The sequence below is a fragment of the Palaemon carinicauda genome, chromosome 17 (assembly GCF_036898095.1).
Source record: "Palaemon carinicauda isolate YSFRI2023 chromosome 17, ASM3689809v2, whole genome shotgun sequence".
Lineage (NCBI taxonomy): Eukaryota > Metazoa > Arthropoda > Malacostraca > Decapoda > Palaemonidae > Palaemon > Palaemon carinicauda.
The window spans coordinates 49,071,069-49,095,660 of NC_090741.1; the positions used below are offsets into that span (position 1 = coordinate 49,071,069).

Consider the following 24,592-nt stretch of genomic DNA (forward strand, 5'->3'; position numbering starts at 1 on the left):
CTGTTAATTTTTCAGTAGGTCCTTAAGAGGGCTTTTAACGTGTAAGAGTCGTCCTGTTTTAATTTTTCAGTAGGTCCTTAAGAGGGCTTTTTTCTTTGCCTTCTCTAAAGACACGACAGTGGGGATAAATATTTTGCCTTTTAACCCCTTAAAGAGGAAAATCTGCCTTGAAAACATTGATAGATGGATAATAAAAGTGTTAAGTTCTAACGAATTTTAAGGGATTGTTTTTTTAAGTGACAGACGTGTCATGAAAATTACCTTCAAAAATCAATTTTGGTCATAGTGTTTACCTGAATAGATAAATATTTATTAAAAGTATATGGCAGTGAAGGTCAGATTTATTCAAAAGAATTTTTTTTTAAACTATATGCAATTATATCTTGGTAGATGCTGAAGAGAAATTATCATTTAAAACTATTTTACTTTTGATTGTTGAATGTTTTCTATAGTAGCATGATCTGTAAAATAGTTTACACTATAAAAGAAAGTATATTGATCCCATTGTTTGACAAATTATGTGATAGTGTTGTGCTTAAGTATTGTATGATAGTTTATAGACTTAAATAGATTTAAGTGAATTTTTGGAAAAGTCAGTGTTAGTATTTGCTTTTTTCATTGCATTTGATTGGACTATTTGTAGTTGATTCATGAAAACTATAGAGATTGGACTTGTGAATCATTCAAGTTCCTCTGACAAGGTTGTACTAAAATTAATTTGAGTTTGTTAATGACTATAGTATATCCATAATATGTCTGCTTCACTTGACAACTCTTTCACAAGACAAAGTTGCTTATTTTGGTAGGTTTTTAACCCTTTTACCCCCGGGGTATTTGGAAATTTCCAACCCTTAACCCCCAAGTGGTTATTTTTTTCCCAGCACATTTTGCAGTATAAATTTTTAAAATGCTCTAACAGCCTTAATTTTTGTCATAGAGAGGTCAGGTTGGTCTCTTTCTCTTGGAAAATGCCTGAATTTTCTCAAAAAATTATCAAAATATATGAAAAACAAATTTTTATAGCATTTTTTTTGCAAGGACGTACCGGTACGTCCATGGGGGTAAAGGGATGGCTTTTGTGAAACGTACCAGTACGTCCTTTGGGGGTAAAAGGGTTAATGTTCTGTATACTGGTAGCTTTCCATCTTCATAATTCAATCTTTAAATCTATGAGCAAGTTTCTCTGTAAAGCCCTGTCCACACGATCGAGAATGCCCGACAGGCAAACAGTGATACCAGACCACAATAGTTAGTAAGAACGAGGGTTAATGACGTCAGAAGCGAGAAAACCACAGACAGGGATCTGGCATCATACAGTGTTGCCAGATCCCTGCCATTAGTTTTCCCGCTTCTGACGTCCTCAACCCTCATTTTCACTAACTATTGTGGCCTGGTATCACTGTTTGCCTGTCGGGCATGCTCGATTGTGTGGACAGGGGTCAACTTGCTAAAGTTCTCGGAAGAGTTTACGAAAAAAATTAATTCCTGATTTGCTTGTAAAATTCTGGGGTATGTGTTATACTCCACCTTTGATTGTGATATACTACAGTACTTATTTACTAGTTTTTTGTAGGCTACTGAGATTTGACAGATGGATACTCCTGACAGCTGGATACTCTTGCTTAACTAATTATTAATCCTAATTTAACAAGACAAGCAAATAATGTTTCTAAATTCATAGGATTTGCTAGTGATTTTTCTTTGCTGAAAAGTGAAAATTAGAGAAAGATAAAGGTAAAATAGTTGGACTGCAAACGGGAAGAGACCAGACGTAATGGATGAAAATCAAAAGGCAGAAAGCTAGCCAATAATATTCATTATGCTACAGTGCACAGTGACAGCACCATTCTTCCTGCAGAGGGCTATTGGTCCCGAGAAAGTTAAGGCTTATGAAAAGGCTTAAATCGAACATAAAGGTTGTATGGCTTAATCCCAAGAAGGTACCGGCTACCCATTGAGATACGACGACTAGGAATTTGTATGATCTTTTAAGGACTTTGCTACACAGTTTAATGTTTGATTAAGTATTGCCTCTTTTTCTCTGCTTGCAGTACACATACCAAATAGTCTGGCATATTCCTTATACATTCTTCTCTTACGTTGCACATCTGACTACACCAAGGACACTAAACCTTACACACTCGCCAAAATGTATAACTACTATAACTAGTTGGGGTGCTATTTGCCCACATGGTAAGGGTAGATTAACCTTTGGGTATGGCAATCGGTTTGCTATGTGAAGTTGACTGGAATCAAACCAATGTTTTCTAGTAATTAATAGTACCATGGATGGGTTTTGGCTTTCCAATGCTTTGTGTTAAGAGTTCTCTTGCATGAGGGTACACTCGAGCACACACTAATGTCAGTTTGCTCTTCCTCCTAGTTTTCTTAAAGGCTTGGTTTGAGTGGTCTTATTAGAAGGGCCAATGATGCTTGGTGGTCTACCAAGAGGATCTGTTTTCCTTATCTTTTTCTTTATCTTCATCTTCAATCTCCATTTTAAAACTCATTGCTGCTGTCCTTTCTTTAGTCATAGTCATATTGTTATTATCATAATTTGTTATTTCTCTTTTAAAGTTTACTCTTTACTTTTCGGTTTCTTCTTTAATACTGGGCTGCTTTCCCTATTGAGGCCCTATAGCTTCTAGCAGAGTTGTCGTTTGGTTTTTAACCCTTTTACCCCCAGGCTCTTTGGAAATTTCCAGCCCTTAACCCCCAAGGGGTTATTTTTTTCCCAGCACATTTTGCAGTATATTTTTTTTAAATTGCTCTAACAGCCTTAATTTTTGTCATAGAGAGATCAGGTTGGTCTCATTCTCTTGGAAAATGCCTGAAATTTTTCAAAAAAATATAAAAAATATGAAAAAAATGATTTTCATAGCATTTTTTTGCAAGCACGTACCGGTACGTCCATGGGGGTAAAGGCATGGGTTTTGTGAAACGTACCAGTACGTCCTTTGGGAGGTAAAAGGGTTAATAATACTAATAAAAAAAGTAGAAACTCAATTTGCATCTTGTAGGTAAAGAATAAATGCTCAAGCATTGCAATTCTGGGAGTATAGTTCTGGAATCGAGATGAGATGATATTTGATAGGTCTTTTACAGTCTCTTGTCTTTATGGGTGGGATTTAAGCTTGCATGCAAAAGCCAATAGGGGGGAGCCAACCACGTACCCTTTCGCTAGCTCATTCATGAGAAGCAATATGAAGATATTTATCAAGTTTTTCTGAAGTGCTGTCCAACTTTGCAAATAAAAGGGCTTTCTAGAGGAGTGCTAAAGTTTAGGAGATTGTTATCCCAAGTGAAATACAATGAAAAATATATTAAAAAATATCCTTTTGAATAACTGCGAAATTACTATGGGTTAGGGAAAACTTCATGGTAACATGTATGGCTAACATTGTACCTTGGTTTATGAGTGAACAAGTATAGTCATGAAAAATTCAAATTGATTTACGAGCGTTGTACTGGTCTGCGAGCAAGAATTTTCATTCGTATGCGCATTTTTTGTGGAAAAATACTGTACAAACGAGACTACTCCAAGACGTGCAGAATTTCTCTGGTGTAATGAAATACTATCTGCAAGTCTGAAATTAATATGGTTTTACATGTTTGATATGAGTAGAGAAATGTGTCTATAAATAGTATACTATATATAATAACTTTTATTGTGTATGGTCTGTTACGGCCCTTCCCTTTGATGAGGGAATTATCTAAATGGAAGACAGCCTGTGAATAGTGGTTTTCACACGCCCCTGCTTTATAAACGACGCCCACTGGGTGTTCTCGCGAGGGTAGTAACCTCTGCATTCCATACTTTAACTTTCTCTGGTATATTTGGAAGTATTTATATCAGAAAAGTGTAAGGAAGGACCCTTTTCACCGGGCGTCACAGGTATCTCCCCAGAAATAGATTTTTCCTTTGTCAAAATCCCTTTATTGTGTATGGTGTGCAATCAGTTTTTAAACTAGGCATGTCTAGGAAAAACTGTGCAAGGGTCCTAGGTAACACCATTTTTTTCAATGTCATTTTCTTATAGATGGGGGGCCAGACGAAAGCCGTTTGGTATTTCATGGAAGGGGTAATGATCAGAAGCTTTTGAAGAAGGGAAATGAAAAATGACAGTTAGTATAATCATGATTTGAGGAAGAAAAATATGTCTCTACAGGTATTACCTCAGCTAGCAAGACCCGTAGAAAAAAATACATTGGCACTCCATCGGAAAGATTAGCGGGATTATACCATTTCGTAGTAATTATTCCATAAAGCTATATCCTAACCAGTGCACCAAACTAGGGAACTCCATAAATAGAGTGGCTTCACTTGAAGGTGATGAATGCAAGAGTTGATGGTAGAAGTGGAAGAGGAAGGCCAAAGTTTAGGTGGATGGATGGAGTGAAGAAAGTCCTAGGTGACAGGTAGATAGTTGGAGTGAAGACACTTCAAAGTCCTAGGCGACAGGAGGACAGATGGAGTGAAGAAAGTCCTTGGTGACAGGAGGATAGATGGAGTGAAGAAAGACATAGGTGACAGGAGGACAGATGGAGTGAAAAAAGTCCTTGGTGACAGGAGGACAGATGGAGTGAAGAAAGACATAGGTGACAGGAGGATAGATATGAGAGGGGCAAAAGAGCGTGCTAGGAATAGAAATGAATGGCGAGCGATTGTGACTTTGTTGTGATAGGCCCTGCTGTTACCTCAGATCACCTTGGGGACTGCTGAGGTAGCGACAATAGGGGAGTCAGCATAAGAAGCTTCATTTGTGATAAAGCTTTATGAAAATGTCCATTTGTAGAGTATGCTTATATCAGCATATCTCTATCTGTCTGTCTGTCTTTCTGGAGAACCACCTCCTACACACTTGACTGTTATTTAATTTTTGAAATTCTTAACATGATGGTCTTGTTAAAATTTAGAACAGTACAAGTAATAATAATATTAATAATTACAGTAATGTCTTTTCTTGGAAACTGTTTTGGATGGAGAGTTTCAAGTTGTCATAAAATTATATGAATGATGAGATTAAAAGTAACAGTATCTCCTATTTTGGAATGACAAAATGAAGACTTTCTTTCCATGCCAACATTTACAGGAATTCTTTATGTGCATTGGGGATATGGCCATTCTTTCATAGAGGAAATACATTTTTTTGCATGCTGTAACAAAATTTTTTCTTTTGATGTTATATTTGCACGCTTGCCTGCTTTCCACATATACGTGTGTGTAACTTAGTTACATGTATATAAAATTTCCTCTGAGACCTTTCCTATAAAGTATTGGACTTTATCCTATGGCAACTGCCTTTTTTATAAGATGTAAATAAATTATATGTATAGTAATGAAACCACAAATTTTTTAATAATTTGTATTTTTCCTAGCTATACAAACCAAGGTCATTTAAATGAGTTACTGCTAATCTCAATTTTCTACGGCCAGACAAAAAATAAAAAGACAGGGTCCAGTTGTACCCATAATAGGTTACCTGACAACTCCACTGCTGGTCAGCATTACAAGCTGCTGTGATACGAGCTCTACTCTATTCTGGTCAAAGACTTGTGGAGTGGTTAAGGCAGGACATTGGCTTAAATGACCTAGGCTTGTATAGCTAGGAAAAATACATGGGAGACTTTCTTAAGGGGGGAGAAAGTCTCTTGAGAGACATTCACTCGCTCTAGGACTATCACAATAGTAAAACCAGGCTTTATCCAAGAAGTTAAAGGTAAGTCTGTGACGACAGTCTAACCAGCTTGTGAAGAGGTGAAGTTGTGGTGTCTATGCCCTCTAGGTTCAGACTAAAATAGACATGAAGCTATATGAAAATTAGGCATCAAAATATCAATAATGAGATACGGTTTATACATTCATAATCAAGAATTTGCTATTCACACCAACATTAGGGTGTGATTCAGCGTATACTCCAAAGAGCCATCTTGCGAGTATGTTCAGACATGATCCACATTTCATACCCTTATAATGAAGAGAATAACGTGCCGTGATAAAGGATTGTGTTCCATAAGAGCGTAAGCTAAATTATTTGCTGAGCCGCAACAATAGGGCCTAAAGAAAATTTTCCATGGATCTGTGAGTGTAATCTTTCAGGTAGTGACAAGTGAAAGTATTTGACCTTCTCCAGACACATGCACTAAGAACTTGGGTTACTGAAGGGTTCTTGCAGAATGCTAAGGTTGCAGCAAGACCACGTACATCATGTGCTCTTGGGGGGGGGGGCCTAGTGACGCTTCCCCTGAGGATTTATACGATTTCATTATGGCTTTGTGCAATTAAAAAGAAATGATATTCTTGAAAATTTTCTTTTTGGAGCAGCCTGTGCTTGTAAATAAGTTCAGAATTTTAGGTCTAAAAGAGGCTGTTCTCTTAAGTATTTTCTGACTATTACGGGACAGAGTAACATTATCCGGGATCATCAGTTACCTCTATCCGGATCATCCGTTACCTCTATCCGGATCATCAGTTTTCTCTTTGAGAGACAATACTGTGAATTAAATCTATGATAAGTAATAGCCGGATTTTGTCTTGGCCACAAACTCAGGAACAAAGGAAAAAGATAGTTCTTTTCACCCTTTGGAAAGCGACACAAGGTAGGACAGACCATGTAATTCAATAATTCTCTTGGCTGATGCTAAGGCAAGGAGAAAGACGGTCTCCAGGGTGAGATCCTTGTCCAGAGCTTTATGCAAGGGCTTATATGGGCCATCTTCCGGGACCTAGAAGAGCTGCTTAACATAGCTAAAGAGTCTCTTCTACCCTTACCACGAGGAAAGTAGCCACTAAACAATTACATTCCAGTAGTTAACCCCTTGAGCAAGGAAGAATCGTTTAGTAATCTCAGTGTTGTCAGGTATTTAAGGACAGAAGAATATGTAAAGAATTGGCCAGACTATTCGGTGTATGTGTAAGCAAAAGGAAAATGAGCCGTAACCAGAGAGAAGGATCCTATGTAGTACTGTCAGGCCAGTCAAAGGACCCAATAACTCTCAAGCAGTAGTATCTCAATGGGTGACTGGTGCCCTGGCCAATCTACTACCTATAAAGAGGAAATTAACGACAGGTGGTGAGCACTATCGAGAAGCCCTCCCCACCTCTGTCCTGTCAAAAAGTCACCCCTTTTTCTTCAGTTCAAGGCTGAGAGGGATGGTTGAGGGAGACAGTTTAGCTTTAAAAGACTCAGGTCTGTATAGCTAGGAACATTATGAATTACTTTTAAAATTCATTTGCTCCTACGCATATACAAGTCTTCCGTCTGTCTTTCAAAATAAGGGAACTTGATTTTTGGTGGGTAAGAAGGCTCCATAGAGCTGAAGTGGTTGGTTCTTTTTTCTTCCCTGGAATATGTCAGTCTTCCTTGTCCCATATGGGAGTGAGGAGCAGGATCCAGTAACCTCCAATCAGCCCATCGTAGGGATGAGTACGCTGATAAGGCCTGGCTAGTACTAGATTATGTACCTAGTACTCAGTCAATGAAGGCCTCTTTCTCCCATGAAGGGGAGTTGCAGACTGGAATAAAACACCTTGTTCATGACGGCTAATGTGTTGATATTCATTCCACCCTCCTCCTCCTACTACCTCTTATAGATCCAGTCTAATAAGAATGGTGCTCAGAAATGCAGCTTCAGAGCATGAATGTCAGATCCACTGTTTAACAGAATGTTTCATACCCAAGTGAGGGGAAGGAAAGAAGAAACAGAAGAGCCAGTCATTCGACCTTCATCTAAAACCGCCCATCAAACACATCAACATAAACAAGATTCTTCTTATCCCTTATGGTAGCTGGGCTGGCTACACAACTATATGACCAGCCACCATAGTATCCAAAAACAATCGAGTTGAAGGACTTATAGGTATAGTCCCTTGAATAGAAGACTGTTTGGCACTTCCAACACCTGTCACAGCAAGATTCTTCAGAGTTTAAAGTCGAAGTGATACCCTTGACTTCATGAGCTCTAGTTCAAACTTGTACCTTGACCCAGTCAATGGTCGAAATGTATACTCTAAATTGTCTCCTAATGCCACAATGAGACTTTGTTCATTGAAATATTTTTCCTGGTTCTGCCTATGCTAAGGAAATGTTGCTGACACTCAAGCCTGAGGTATCGAGTCTTCTCCTAACAGTACAACAGAGCCCTCATGGGACACAAAATTATTACCTCTTTGTTACCACCAAAGGCTTCATAAAGTGAGGGGATGGAGAAAGTCTCGAACCTGGGTCGTGCCTGACTGGTTCTGAGTCTGGCCACAAATTCATGCATAAAACTAAAAGACCTTACGACCTTCTTAGCGATTTAATACAAGCGTGTCTGTGCAACTCGCCAACTGTCTTTGCCAGCACTACGGGTGACAAAAGACCTTCTTGAGAGTCGGATTTCTGTCTGATGACTTTACCAAAGGCTCATACGGGGCACATGTAAGAGTGGTTGGAACACTGGTTACATGCTGCCTATGGGTCCAGAGGTCCCGGGATGGGCGAGATTGCTTGAAACTCATGAGGGAGCATTTTCTAGACGCTTGTGGCCTTCTAGGAGCAACCAGGTTCATCTAAGACCTGGCGTGACTGAACAGGGGAAAGGTGTAGAAATCCAGATGATCTCATGTGTGTTTCATCTGAGAGTTTCATCCAACACTGCCCATGGATCTGGAATGGGCAACAGAACACCAGGAGCCTTCTGTTTAGCAGTGTGGTGAAGAGATTTTCTTGTAGTTCATTTCCTTATTTCTTTTCCTAACCAAGCTATTTTTTCCCTGTTGGAGCCCTTGGGTTTACAGCATCCTGCTTTTCCAATTAGGGTTGTAGCTTAGCAAGTAATAATAATAATAATAATAATAATAATAATAATAATAACAATAATAATAATAATAATACAGTACATATTATGTGAAATTACACAACAGAAAGATTGATATCACACATATACAATATGAGGGATATAATTCCTAATATAGAAACCCTGTGTCACTAAAGTCAGGCATGCTTATAGAAATTAAAATCTTTAAAATGTATGATGCTTGCACATCTACTGTATGCATATGAATGCATCAAGTTTGGGCATTCCATGTCCTTTATCTAAATTATTATCAAAACTTTTATAAAGCTGTACTCCTATGACATTTATTTCTAGTAAGTTATTGAAATGAACCAATTTATTTGCATATATAAAATTAATAGTAAAGTATTCTTTTGATCTCTAACATGAACAAACATTGCATTGTTATCTTGCATCTGTATAGCTCCGCTCCTTACCTAGGGTTTTGGCTCGAGAGGAGTTCGTACAGGTTCAAAGTGATGCCTTTCAGCCTCAATATTGCTCTACGGGTATTCACAAATCTAGTGATGTCAGTGATCAAACTCCTTCAGTTGCAGGAAGTTTAAGTCTTTGCCTATTTGGAATACTGGCTAGTCTGGGCAGAGATGAAAAGATGATATCTCAAGTACACAAATTAGGTCTTGCAAGTTCTTCAAGACCTAGGTTTCTAATTTCAGAAAATCAAGACTAAATCCCAGAAAGATATTCCAGTGGCTACAGCTTCACTGAAACAGGTCAAAAGCCACTCTAAGCCTTCCAAAGGTTTCTCAGGAAACAATTTTATGCAGAGTCAATTACTTTCTCGAGTACTTCTCCAAGCAGCAACTGGAGAAGGTTTTGGGCCATCTTCAGTTTACTTCAATAGTAGTCAACCTAGTTTTAAAAACCAAGTTGAAAGACCTCATTTGGGTGTGGAGGAGTGGCTCAAAAGGGGTTTCAAGACAATCGATCTCGGTTACCCAGTTGCTGCAAAAAAAATATCTCGGATCTTAGACCTCACCTAAAGCTCTCTTCATGTTTATTCCATTAGTTCCTCCAACGATTTTCATGATTATTCAGAGAGACTCATCCAAGTCAGATTGGGGGAGATCATTCAGAGGAGATATGTGTGTTTGGGAAATGGTATCTTCAGTTTACAGCATTTCACATAAATGTGTTGGAACTCATGGGGAAAACTAATGTTAAAGAAGCTAAATTTGAGAAGGAACTCCCATTGAAAAATTTTCATCAATAACAAGGCGGTCTGAGAAGAGGATCTTGCTCAATTGCTAAAGAACTCTCAATGCAGTGATTCTCTCAATTATCAAGTTCCTTTAGGAGAGCGATTTGTTCCTCAATGCAGACTAGTGGACCTTAGATCAGAGTTCCTTCCCAGAGATCCTCGCTATTATCTTAGACCTCCAAATGTATTCGTTTACAATGAAAGAGTTGCAAGAAATATCTTGAACCTAGATTGGAACAAATGGTCCTCAATTTATCTATTTCCTCCAGCAAAGGTTTTGAATATCCTTTTGAATATTTTCCGCATACAATGTAATTTATTTGATGGGCTGTTAGGGGCCCTTTTCCACCAGACAATAGTACCAGTCAGTACGGAGGGCATTGGTAGTCTTCTTTAGGGTGAGGTTTCTGTGCCAGAAAACGCCAGATTTCTTCAATTTCTTTCTGGTTCATCTATTTGAAGATAGGAAGCTTAAATCATTAACATTCTTATCATATAAATCTGCATTGATAGAACCTCTCCAGTAGACTTTTAACGCGAATTTATACTCGACCATGTTCCACAAGATTACTCTATCCTTTGCTTTACAATGACCATCCTTACCAACAGTGTCCTGGTATCTTGATAGTGTATGAATTTTTGGCAAAAATGTTATTTTCCTTAGTAAAATAAATTTTTGAATATACTTACCCGATGATCATATACTGTAGCTGCATCCCTGCTGCCCGACAGAAAAAACCTACGGGCGGAATACGCCAGCGATCGCTATACAGGTGGGGGTGTACATCAACAGCGCCATCTGTCAAGTAGGTACTCAAGTACTCGATGTCAACAAAGAACCAATTTTCTCCTCTGTCCACTGGTTCTCTATTGGGGAGGAAGGGTGGGTCCTTTAATTTATGATCATCGGGTAAGTATATTCAAAAATTTATTTTACTAAGGAAAATAATATTTTTCAATATTAAACTTACCCGATGATCATATAGCTGATTCACACCCAGGGGGGTGGGTAGAGACCAGCATTACATGTTGACATTATTATGAGCTAAGTATTCCGTATTTCATTTTAGCAGTTATTCAAAATAACAAGCATAAAATAAATAAATACCTGGTAAGGAAGACGACTTGAACAATTACTCTGCCTTTTTAAGTACGTCTTCCTTACTGAGCCTCGCGATCCTCATAGGATGCTGAGCGACTCCTAGGAGCTGAAGTATGAAGGGTTGCAACCCATACTAAAGGGCCTCATCAAAACCTCTAATCTAGGCGCTTCTCAAGAAATGATTTTGACCACCCGCCAAATCAAGTAGGATGCGAAAGGCTTCTTAGCCTTCCGGACAACCCAAAAATATTTCAAGAGAAAGATTAAAAAGGTTCTGGAATTAGGGAATTGTAGTGGTGGAGCCCCCACCACTACTGCACTCGTTGCTACGAATGGTCCCAGAGTGTAGCAGTTCTCGTAAAGAGACTGGACATTCTTAAGATAAAAGACGCGAACACTGATTTGCTTTTCCAATAGGTTGCGTCGAATATACTTTGCAGAGATCTATTTTGTTTAAAGGCCACGGAAGTTGTGACAGCTCTAACTTCGTGTGTCCTTACCTTCAGCCAAGCTTGGTCTTCCTCATTCAGAAGGGAATGAGCTTCTCGTATTAACAGTCTGATAAAATAGGATAAAGAATTCTCTGCATAGGCAAAGATGGATTCTTAACTGAACACCATAAAGCTTCAGACGGGCCTCGTAAAGGTTTTTTTTTTTTAAAATAGAACTTAAGAGCTCTTACAGGACATAATACTCTTTCTAGCTCATTTCCAACCATACGATAAGTTTGGAATATCGAACGATATTGGTCAAGGCCGAGAAGGCAGCTCGTGTTTGGCTAGAAAACCAAGTTGTAGAACATGTAGCCGTTTCGGATGAGAATCCGATGTTCTTGCTGAAGGCATGAATCTCACTGACTCTTTTAGCTGAGGTTAAGCATATCAGGAAAAGAGTCTTAAAGGTGAGATCTTTCAGGGAGGCTGATTGAAGTGGTTCGAACCTGTCTGACATAAGGAATCTTAGAACTACGTCTAAATTCCAACCAGGTGTAACCAAACGACACTCCTTCGTGGTCTCAAAAGACTTAAGGAGGTCCTGTAGATCTTTATTGTTGGAAAGATCTAAGCCTCTGTGTGGAAGACTGATGCCAACATGCTTCTGTAACCCTTGATAGTGGGAGCTGAAAGAGATCGTTCTTTCCTCAGGTATAAGAGGAAGTCAGCTATTTGAGTTACAGAGGTACTGGTCGAGGATACGGATACTGACTTGCACCAGTTTCGGAAGATTTCCCACTTCGATTGGTAGACTCTAAGGGTGGATGTTCTCCTTGCTCTAGCAATCGCTCTGGTTGCCTCCTTCGAAAAACCTCTAGTTCTCGAGAGTCTTTCGATATTCTGAAGGCAGTCAGACGAAGAGCGTGGAGGCCTTGGAGTACCTTCTCTACGCGTGGCAGACGAAGCAGGTCCACCCTTAGGGGAAGTGTTCTGGGAACGTCTACTAGCCATCGAAGTACCTCGGTGAGTTATTCTCTCGCGGGCCAGAGGGAAGCAACTAGCGTCAACTTTGTCCCTTCGTGAGAGGCGAACTTCTGCAGTACCTTGTTGACAATCTAGAACGGAGGGAATGCATATAGATCTAGATGTGACCAATCTAGTAGAAAGGCATCTATATGAACTACTGCTGGGTCCGGGATAGGTGAGCAAAGTATTGGGAGCCTCTTGGTCATCGAGGTTGCGAAGAGATCTATGGTTGGCTGGCCCCAGGTGGCCCAAAGTCTCTTGCATACATCCTTGTGGAGGGTCCAATATGTTGGAATTATTTGTCCCTTCCTACTGAGACAAACTGCTATGACATTCAAGTTGCCTTGGATGAACCTCGTAACTAGTGGAAAGTCTAGACCTGTTGAATAGGAGAGGAGGTCTCTTGCGAACTCGTACCATGTCAGAGAGTAGGTCCCTCCTTGCTTGGAGATGTACGTCAAAGCAGGGTGTTGACCGTGTTCACCTCCACCACTTTGCCTTGAAGGAGAGACCTGAAGCTTTTCCAGGTCAGACGTACTGCCAGAAGCTTCTTGCAGTTGAAATGCATTGTCCTTTGACTCGAGTTCCATAATCCCGAGCATTCCCTACCGCCTAATGTCGCCCCCCAGCCTACGTCCGATGCGTCCGAGAAGAGAACGTGGTTGGGAGTCTGAACAGTCAGGGGAAGACCCTTTCAAAGGTTGATAAAGTCCTTTCACCAAGTCAGACCAGACTTTATCTTTCCGGAAACCGGGATCGAGACCGCTTCTAGCGTCTTGTCCTTTTCCAGTGAAAAGCTAGATGATACAGAAGAGGACGGAGGTGTAGTCTTCCAAGTGACACAAATTGAACCACGGATGACAGTGTCCTAACCAGACTCATCCACAGCCTGACAGGGCAGTGTTCCTTCTTCAGCATCTCCTGGATGGATAGCAGGGCTGGGGGTTGATCGTCTTGTTCAGCAATGTCCTCATCAGAGGGTTCCTCATCCGAAACTGATGAGGAAACGGCAACGGAGTGGGCAACGTCTGACTCGCTGAATCCGGTCGCACTGGTGGATGCGTGACGGAGCCGGACACAAGATCATGGTACTGCTGCACAGTCTGTGAACTGTCAACCATGGGGACGCGAGGAAGAACAGCGTTAACCCGAAACTGTCTAGACTGTCTGGGTTGTGCAGTCAGCCCCCTACAGGGTTGCTGAGGTTGCCGCACTGCGTCACAACAAGTCACCTCTGCTGGTTGTTGAACGTCTTCCTAGTGACACACTGAACGTCCACAACCACCTCCGAGAGTCGCTTAACGTCAACGTGCGACCGGCAACCCACACTGGGTCGCACCGGTGGAGGAACCATCTCAACTGGCGGACGTGAGAAGGATACCTCAGCGTCAACAGGGCGTACAACCAACCGGTAGGAAGGTTGTTGGCTAGAAGGTTCTTCTCCGTAAAAAATCCTCTAACAAGGACACAAGCTTGGACTGCATGTCTTGCAACAAAGCCCATTAGGGTCTATGGGAGCAGGTATGGCAACAGACGGGGTTAGCGACTGAAGCGGAACCATTTACCATCCCTGGAAGCCTTGTTATGCTTTAATTAAAGTCCAAAGGAGGCTAAGCAGCTTAAGGCTCCTCTCCAAATGACAGAGTCCTCAAAGGAAAATCAGAAGGAGGGAGAACAGCACTTTCTCATCTACAGGAACCATGTCCGAGAAAAGCTAGGTTATCTCAGTGAGGATCTCACTGGTGCAAAAGCAGCAGACCAGAAGGCAACGTTATGTAACTGCTTGACAGTCTGTGAACTGTCAAAAACTGAACTGTCAACCACAACAGGAGCGTGAGGACATACAGCACTGGTGCATTAGGAGCAGACCAGAAGGCAACGTCATGTAACTGCTTGACAGTCTGTGAGCTGGCAACAACCAAAGCTGTGTGGGGAAGCCTCAACTCCTGACTGACTAGTCTGCTGCGGGCGAGTGGCGGTAACCACAGTGGGTTGCGGAGGCTGACACACCGTGTCAAAACACGGCAGCTTGTGGTAGCTCACGCACGGCAACGGAGTGCTCCGTGTGTCTGTGGGAGTCAGAATGCGTCTGGCAGGGTCGACAGCGCATGGGTGGAGGAGCTCTCACAACCAGAATGTGGGAGCAGGCAGCCATGCTGGGCGCACAACCGTGGCAGGTTGTAGGCAAACGGGTGCATCGTCAACCTTCTCCGCAGTCGGAGTGTGGGAGCAGGCAACAACCAAAGTGGAGTGGTGGTGCGTGGGGGGGACTGCCGTGGGTTGCGGAAACTAACGCATCGCGTCAAAACACGGCAGCTTGACTCCACCTTCCCACTGCTGATGCGGTAGCTCACGCATGTTAACGGAGGGAGCCGCATGTCGGCTAACGTTAACATGCGTCTGGCAGGGTCGATAGCGCATCGGAGGTGGAGCTCTCCGCAGCCGGAGCCTCCGCACGAAACTCCTGCATAACCGCAGCTAACTGAGTCTGCATAGACTGCAGTAAAGACCACTTAGGGCCTACAAAAAACGGCAACAAACGGAGTTACTGTCCGTTGTGACTGAGGGTCTAAAACAGCTGGTGCGGCAACAGACGGAGTTACTGCCTGTTGCGGTACCACCTTGCCTCTCTTGGGAGGTGTGCAGTCGTCGGATGACTGCAGCGAGTCCGAACTGACCCAGTGGCTACACCTAGGCCGTTGGACTTGCGCGGAAGGGACCGACTTGCACTTAAATGCTGCAAGATTTGGTCCATGGTTTCTACGAGAAACCTCTTCCGCAGACGAGGAATAAATGGGCTCTCTCGTCTTTGTGTGGGTGGGGCGATCTCACGTCGGCAACGTGTGTAGATACGCCCGAAACCACGGAGGGAAAAACGTCTGTTCGTCGATCAAGGCCTGTGGAACCCATAAGTCGTTCGACATTACTTCTCCCCTGGGCTTGGGAGCTTGTAAGAGGTCCCGGACTAGGTGAACAACTGGCACGAACAGACGAACCCTCGTACGCAACGCTGTAACACTTTGCGCATATCACTTTATCACTTTTGATTTTCTGTTTGCACTTATTTCACTGAAATCGAAACTTTAACTGATTTCTACCTGAAACACGCAATCCTATCCTTCATTAAAAGGTAGTAATTGCGAAAACAGTTTTACAATGTAACAGAAAAACATAAATAAAGATAAAGAATTCAGTGGCTGGAAAAGAGACTAAACACTAGATCAAATAAACTACGTTTACAATCTCTCAACGCATAAAGCCTGGGAACAAGAATAAAACTCTAGAAACGTTTTACCTTCTTCCCCTACAGCGACTAGGGAGAAGAGTAAAAAACGAATTCAGTGGCTGGAAAAGAGACTAAACACTAGATCAAATAAACTACGTTTACAATCTCTCACCGCATAAAGCCTGGGAACAAGAATAAAACTCTAGAAACGTTTTACCTTCTTCCCCTACAGCGACTAGGGAGAAGAGTAAAAAACGAGAACAACGTACCCGCTTGAACGAAACGTTTATTCTCCTCTCTCTCCCTCCGTCTCTATCTCTCTCTCTCTTCTCTTTTGACTTAGCACCTGAGAGAAGAGCCCAATTATATATCGTTAAAACATGTTATTTGCTAAAAGGAAAAAACTGAAAGGTTTCCCAAATAAAAAGTTCCTTTATTTAGAATTTAAACCATTTAAGCTAAGAAAGAATGAACGAAACGCTAGAATCGGTTTACTCTTACTGCAACGTGAAACCGTGATACACTCTCTCTCTATCGTAACGATAGAGCGCATGTTGAACGTTCTGAACGTCAACAACTGCGGAGACTAAAAAACTAAACGTTAGTTCATCTTTGAAAACAGTACGAGACTATCAAAGAAATTCTTTCATAAAACATTAAAAATAGTATAAAATTCTTAAAAGGTTAAATACGATATGACGGGCTCAATGTTAATTAACTTCGGTTCCAAGTAAGGACTGCCTACTATTAGGAAAGGTCGCATATAAACAAACATAAAAATTAATTTTTTATAAGTTTATAATAAATGGAAAGTTAATCGAAGAGGCCTATAAAGGCGGAGAGATATAAAATAAATAGATCTATAACTTGTTAAGCAAAATTACCAAAAACCTAAACACACTTCCGTCTAAGGGAAGGGTCGGCCATTTAAAAGTGAAAGAGAGTCCATACTCTCTTCGTCACCATAATTAAATCTATCCAAAACGAGTTCAAGTTTTGAAATGAAGATAAAACCCCTGCATAGCGAAAGCTCAAAACTTTAATAGTGTCTTCACCAAATCGTTGTGAAAACAAATCCAGTTAGGGACGGCGTATTCAGTAGGTCTTGCCAGTGGCACGACTGAGGGAAAATTGGTTCTTTGTTGACATCGAGTACTTGAGTACCTACTTGACAGATGGCGCTGTTGATGTACACCCCCACCTGTATAGCGATCGCTGGCGTATTCCGCCCGTAGGTTTTTTCTGTCGGGCAGCAGGGATGCAGCTATATGATCATCGGGTAAGTTTAATATTGAAAACTTGACAATTCTACTAATTTCTTTTTAAGAGTTACTCTTGAAGGTTATTTTTCTGATAGTATTAGCCTTGGGGGGAAGACTCCGTGAGCTTGCAGCATTACATAGAGAACTGGAGTTTACCACCATCAATCTTGGGTGCTTCCTGATCCTGATTGATTCTGTTCTTTAACTTTTGGCCATCATTGAACAGCCTCTTCATAGGAGGAGATCCGCTTTATACCACACCCCTATAGTCTGGGGATGGTAACCTTTGTCCAGTGTCTACCCTGCAATCATGTTTTAAGAGATCCACATTTTCAGAGGTGTGTTTTTCAAAATACCCAGACCAACGAGTCCTTTTCCACAGGGGCTATTCATATTCTATTGATCTTCCTTAATAAAAGGTGGTGCTCTCTTCATCTTTAAAACCCACACGTGAGAAAAACTGGTCCCCATTGGCAATTTTTTGCTAATACCTGTATGCAACTTCAGAACATCCGGAGCTTTATGGGTTGGTATTGGCACAGGGCATTCGTAAGTTATTATTTGAAAAAAATCAATGCGTTTCAACATGCATGCATTGGTACTCTGCTATTTCGTGGCACCTATAAGAGAAAATCAGGTAGAAGAGGGGCCCATCAACTGGCTCTCTTAGCAGAGGCACTATGACAGGCATCTAGCTCCTTCCCCAGAGTTCTTTTTCTTATGAAGAGAGTGTCTGACCTATTTTTTTCTCACCCACACATGCATGACTTGGGTGTTTTATTAGTTATACATGAAATGTCCTTTATGGCACACGAGTCTACTCCAATGTTGCTCTGGTGTTAGTCTTTGGGAACCACAAAGCACCGTAACCCCCCAAAAAGAGTTTTGATAAAGGGACGACCTATTTTTAACGGAGGTGCTGTGTGGAAAAGGGACATAGGAGTGTTATGCCAAATAAACAGATGATGTCTTGTTGAAAACTAAGTGCCCAGATAATATTGTCTCCAGTATTAATATTGGTTCTCAGTGATTTTATGTTATTGATTTTCAAACGAATTTCAGCATTCAAGTTGCTGTGACTGGTTCAAAAGAGCCTCAACATATGAAGCTCCCTTATACAAACAGAGTACATGCTTTGCAAGTTGAATCATTTGACCTGAGACAGGGAAGACAATATATTTTTGGCATTTCAAGTAATATTGGATATTCCCTGTTTTAGACCTTAACCCTTTTACCCCCAGGCTATTTGGAAATTTCCAACACTTAACCACCAGGGGTTATTATTTTCCCCAGCACATTTTGCAGTATATTTTTCTTAAATTGCTCTATCAGCCTTAATTTTTGTCATAGAGAGGTCAGGTTGGTCTCATTCTCTTGGAAAATGCCTGAATTTTCTCAAATAAATATAAAAAATATGAAAAAAAAAATTTTATAGCATTTTTTTGCAAGGACGTACCGGTACGTCCATGGGGGGTAAAGGGATGAGTTTTGTGAAACGTACTAGTACGTTCTTTGGGGGTAAAAGGGTTAAAAGGAAAATCCTTGGGAACCACACAGCGCCTCCCCAAAAATAGGCTATTCGGTTATTCCTTCATCAAAACCCTTTTATTATGAGGGTTAGTTGCTAAGCTACCTTTTTTTTTTTTATACATGTTGTACTGTATTTCGTAGGAAAAACTCTCAAATTGAATGATTAATAATAAATAATAGCTTAGCTTTGCCTCAAAATTATATGGAATCACTGTTAATGGCAGGGTCTTGTGTGTTCAAGTAAAGATTGTACTATTTTACTATCGAGTTTCTGTTATTTAAAAGGATTTAGTCACCTATCACAAGGCCAAAAACATCCAAAACATCCTAGTTGAGAGGGGCTACTTGTGAAAAAATGGCAGAGTCAAAGAGGTGTTCAGAAGTGAATACCCTAGATTTCACACAACATTCAGGGTTGTTTCTTGTTTGAACTGTATCCAATAAAAAAGGTTTGTCATAAATAGATTCAAATATCTCCTATATTACTAGGTTTTCACTAGGTTGAAATACTATTGAACAATTTCATCCAAAACTATTAAAATTCTGACCCAAGGGACAAAATTTGAATTGCAGTGGTACTTTGATCAAATGGATTTTCAAAACTGTTTCAACACCGAATTGCTGAAACACCGGATCAATTTTCCGCATAAGAATGAATGGAAATAGGCCTTCTGCTAGCCGATACGAGCGGGAAGCTGTTTGAAACTAGTCGGTGTTCATTTTTTTCGTATTTTAATCCTTGTATTGAGTTAATTAATGAGATATTTTAGCTTATTTTTATTTGATATTTGCCAGTCACAAATTATGCATTAAGAATGTAATGTTAACAACCATTCATGAAATGATTGTTCAAATTGATAGAGTAAGAAGCTAACAGTGCTTCAGTCAGGATAAAGTTCATGCCTGAGCCTTTACTGTAACCCTACGCATGTTTCTGTTTATATGTATTTATGATATTTTCTGTATATACTGTGTATACTACCATTTTTACAGTGAATGTACTGTACATATTTATTAACTCTAAAATAGAATTTTGTTTCGATTGGTTTTTAGCCTTTCTTCATCGTTATTTTGTGATAATCAACGTAAGGTTGCACAAAATGATGAAGTGTAGATTTAATTTTGTGTTTAATATTGAAGGATGGGTGACGCAAAGTTGGAACTGATGTAAGCCAGTTTAACCGACTTAGAGAGTGGTACTGTATTACTTTTGTGTAACTAAAGAAAATTTTCATTAGAGTGGGTATGTAATTCTCATGAAATACCTGTATTTCTTTTAATTTCTCTCCTATAGCTTACTTTTCCAGTGTTTGAATTCATGCCTGACGCATCCTGGCTACATCATCGTAAAATATCGATAATCACTAAAAAAAAAAAAAGAAAAAACTATTACTTGAAAGTGAATTGTAACTGTCCAACATAGATTTGAATATTAACGCGGTTTGCGGCCTAAATAATTAGAGGGTTATAAAAGTATAAAACCAGAGAGGGTCAAATGAAAAGTAGGAAAAAATTATGAAAGTGTAGTTTGCATTGTGTACAAAAAGTCATTTGTAATTTGTGTAAAATCTGCATCTCGTAATAAATGAGTCATTATAAATGAGAAAATGATCTAAGCATAAGTTAAACGGATACTACATTTCACTTATATATTCTAAATACAACAACTTTATCAAATTTTATACAGTACTGTTACCTTCGAGAGAACACTGCATGTACAGTGCTTGAAAACTGCTAGGCCACTCACCTGAAAATAGAAAAACATAGTTAGAATTATTGTGATGAAAAATTTTCTTTGGAAAACAGAATGGCTAACATAAATAAAAGAAATTTTCAACAGGAATAAGCCTGCTTAGGTAAGCTTACATTAGTTTAGTTAGCATTCAAGCATTAAGCGATTATTTCGAAGAGTTTTCTTTGGAGTTTATAACTCCCCAAGAGAGATAAGTTCACCAAACGTTCAGTTGGGCTCCACATGGCACTAGAAGAGTTGGAAGACCCAGGCTTACATGGCTGAGGACTATGAAGCGCGTGAAGGAGACGATGAATGGAGAAGTATTGAATTAAAAGCTCAAGATAGAGATGACTGGCGAAGTCTAACCGAGGCTCTTTGCGTCAATAGGCGTAGGAGGAGATGATGATACAGCACTGTAGGACTGTGCAGACTTGCACAATTGTTGTCTCGGTACTGTGCTAGAAAAGGGATTTTGACGAAGGAAAAATCTATTTCTGGGCAAGGGACCTGTGTCGGCCAGTGAAATGCTCCTCTAGCACCATTTCTAAGGCATAATTATTGCTGAAAATACCAGAGAAAAAGAGATGCATGGAATGCCAGGAATAAACCTAGCTCGCTCACTCATTGAGTGTCGGTATACCAAACTGGGGCGTGATTGAACCACGACCATAGATCCCTCACCAAGTAGACCTCTCCTTCATCAACATACCCCCATCTCTACCCTTACATCTTCCCACCCCCCCATCTTCATTCCCCTTCAGCACAGCAATGTATGCAAGCACAACATTTGAGGAGCTTTGAACCATACAATTGAATAGACTCATGCAGAAAATTGCCCATAAGGCCAAAATGATGCAAAATCAGATAGAGTACAGTACTGTACCAGGAAAACTGACTGGTGTCAGTGGTGTGATACCAGAACTAGTATGGATAAACACAGTGCAGTATAATAATGCTATTTAGTAGTTAAAAGGAATAATGCAGTTAATCTTTGTCTTTTGAAATCCATATTTCTATTTGGATTACTACGCTTCAATACAAAGATGCAGTAAAAAAACAATAATGAAGGAAATATCATGGTACAATTTACAGCCAGCAAAAATGCAAAAAAAGGATTTTGGTATGCAACTACTTTTAAACTGATTTTTAATACATGTATAGTTGAAAGAACAATTGAGTTTCCATTTCTTGACTCAAAGGACCAACCCAAAAGATTTTTTCATATATAGTTTTTTTTTTTTTGACATTATATGACTTTGTATGAAAAAATGTTTAAGTTGAATTTTTGTTTGATGTTTTCCATATTTGAACATACAGTAACAAACCCCAGATATTTAACTTTAAAATAATGCCATGATCAGCATTATGCAATGAAAAATCAATTTGCAGCAAGCAGTTTTTGAATAAAAAAAATAATGTCGTCCCCTTGAAGTTCAAATGTGATTTACCATAGACAAGCTTTGTGGCACTTCTGGAATCTCTTAGGGTTAAATGAAGGGCGAGAAATGGAGCAAGATATCGTTTGAAAAATTGGGCAATGCAGCAAGAGCTGAAGGAACACATAAAAGGTACTGTTAGTATGGCGGCTTACATCATACTAAAAAGATACAATGTAAGTCTGCAAGCAAGGACCCCTTACTGGTGAGGGACTGAAAACGTTTGACCATATACTGTGCTAAGACTTCTGTAAATTGTACAGGTGTGTCTGAAAGAAATAACTGTGGGAGGTTTACAATACAAAAGTTTTCAGTAACTTAAGATATCAGTAAAATTTTAAGCCGTAGAGTATTTAAGGCTATATTCTTACAGAGTTCTAAATTGGAGAGAATATTGACAATACCAGGAAGTAATAAAAGGATGTTGCTACTGATGATGGGCAGTTCTAAATTTTTGATGGGAAAAAGTTGTGCTTTAGCCAGGCACCTGAAAATAAGTTCTCTACGACTTCTGTACAACATTTATAGGATATAGTAGCTACTAAATCATGGACTTAATATTATATAATTTCAATAAAAAGTCAGCCACTGAAAAGTAAAGGGGAAAAACTGAACATCTTAGGCATAGTTTCTTATGAAAGATTTATCGGCGGAGTCCCTGTAGGAACCGTACATTAACAAATTATTTGGGCTACACTGTATATAAGTTCAATAAGATGTGAAATTGCTGTAAGGAAGAGGGAGGTGCTTTGATGTTATGCAGAGCAGCTACTGCTGGCACAGAGTCACACCTCTTCACTCTATTTAGTATCCTTACATCTGTCGTTGGCTTATTTTCCGTGTCCTCGTACATTGCTCTCATGATAATAAATGTATTTTTTTTCACCCCTAAATTACTTAATGTAAATATCTTTCTCCTCCACTTTCCCATGCTGCAAAATTGATACTTTAAATATTTTGTGTTCCAATTTTTTTCCTCTTCCTGTACTGTAGTCTCAACTAACTTGATGCAGCCACTTCCATCCTAATGTATATAAAATCTATAGTATAAATTGTAAAGAAATTTTTCACAAAAATGTCTGAAAGCTTTCGTAGTCTTATAAGTAACTAATAAACGGATTTTGAGCGAAGCGTGTCAAGAATGCGTCCGCTGATATTATGCGATATCCTTTGGAGAAATTTTAAGGATATTCGCGCCAGGAGTTGGAATTCTGGATACCTAAAGGTAAAATTCTCTGGGAATATCACTGTAGTACATATATCCCTTAGGAAGCTACTTTAAGGAACTTCCATCACGACAACATGGCTTGAGCCCAAAAACTCTTCTTACAATCCCCAATCTTCATTGGAATCCTAAGCCTCATTTGTTTCTTGTCTTTTCCTGTTTGAGAAACAATTTGGTACGTACAGTATTAGCATTTATTGTTCCTTCTTATACTACCTTCCCTATACAGAGGGCTTTTCTCATCTCAATAAACCACTATTGTGTTTTCTAACTAAACTTTAAATATATCAATTTTCACAAGGATGAACAACCATTAAGGTTCCAAGACAGTGAAGGTAAGGACAGTTCCCTCATGGAGGCAGGGTGGGGTAGCGAGTGTAGCCATTAGTATGAACCACTTTTATTCGATACTAAATTTTAAATATTTTAAAATTCTATTCCAGGATAAAGAGCCATCTGGGTCCCAAGAAAGTGATGGCGAGGATGTTTCCCTCACAGGAGGGTTAGTGGGTGTCGTCAGCAGTATGATAGGATCGGCAGTAAGACACTTGAGCGGAGACGACCTGACTTCTGTTTCTTTAGAAGCTGTTTCGGGAGAGGACGAAGCAGAGAAACGCTTCGAAACAGCCCTCAGCCATCAGTTTGTATAGCCATTGGTAACTGTGAAATCTCTCTCTATTCTCTTTTACACAATTATTGTTTCTTCCACACTGGATGTGGATTGTAAATACTGTATATGATTTTCATATTTGTTCATAAGCTTGTCATATTGAATTTTTTATGCATACAGTACATACGATGTAATGGATGAAGATGAAATCGAATGATTGTATATTGAAAGGAGCGTCATGACAGTTATGTAGTTTATACATTCTTAATAGAGGTCTGAATATGGTAACATTGTAATTGATTTTCATTTGATTTTCAACTGTATATATCATTTTCTTATGAAAAGTATTTTATATATTGTATAAAAGTTATAGCAATTTATCTGTTGATAATTTGTCTGAGTTTTCATTCTAAGAAAAGTATTTTATTTAAAGATTATATTAAAGTTATTTCATAAGGAGTTTCTTTACTGTTCCAGTTGTGTATCCTCAAGGTATTTCTGAATATTATATTCTAACATAGGTTTTTCATATATGTTTTGCAAGACAGTTTAATTGGTTACTTTCGTATTTGTGAAAAACATTTTCTTTCTCAGTATTTTGAAGTGGGGAAACAAAATTCACAAAATTCACACTTCCTTTGCTCAGAGCAAGTTATCAAATAAATTCATGTTCTGATTATTAACATTTGACCTCTCAGACTTTGTTGTCCCGTGTTCTCATTTTATAAGTGAAATTTTAAAAGCCTTGGGTACTTTTAAGTACTCAATTATTTACTTACTAGATTTAAAATTTGCAAGACAATGCAATTAACAGATTTGCTTGGGTTGGAGCACTTTACGAAGGTAAATTAACAGCAGTACGTCTAATATTTTAAGTAATTCTGTCGTCAAAATAAGATCACTATGTTTGATATTTACCCAGATTTTGTTGTCATTAAGTGATGAAAGACATCTAATTTCTAGT

The 24,592-nt window shown here is 39.5% G+C and overlaps 1 protein-coding gene across 2 annotated transcripts in view; it reads left to right on the top strand.

Moving 5' to 3' along the window:
• Window positions 1–24,112, top strand: part of LOC137656738 (TBC1 domain family member 15-like) — a 56,266-nt gene extending 32,154 nt beyond the window's left edge. The window contains exon 14 of one of the 2 annotated variants that reach the window (XM_068390979.1): window positions 23,462–24,109. In XM_068390979.1, the coding sequence (XP_068247080.1) occupies window positions 23,462–23,668 (207 nt within the window). In that variant the 3' untranslated portion in view covers window positions 23,669–24,109. Of the gene's footprint in view, window positions 1–23,461 lie in introns of both variants that reach the window. The other variant, XM_068390978.1, reaches the window with a different exon arrangement.
• The last annotated feature ends 480 nt before the right edge of the window (window positions 24,113–24,592 follow it).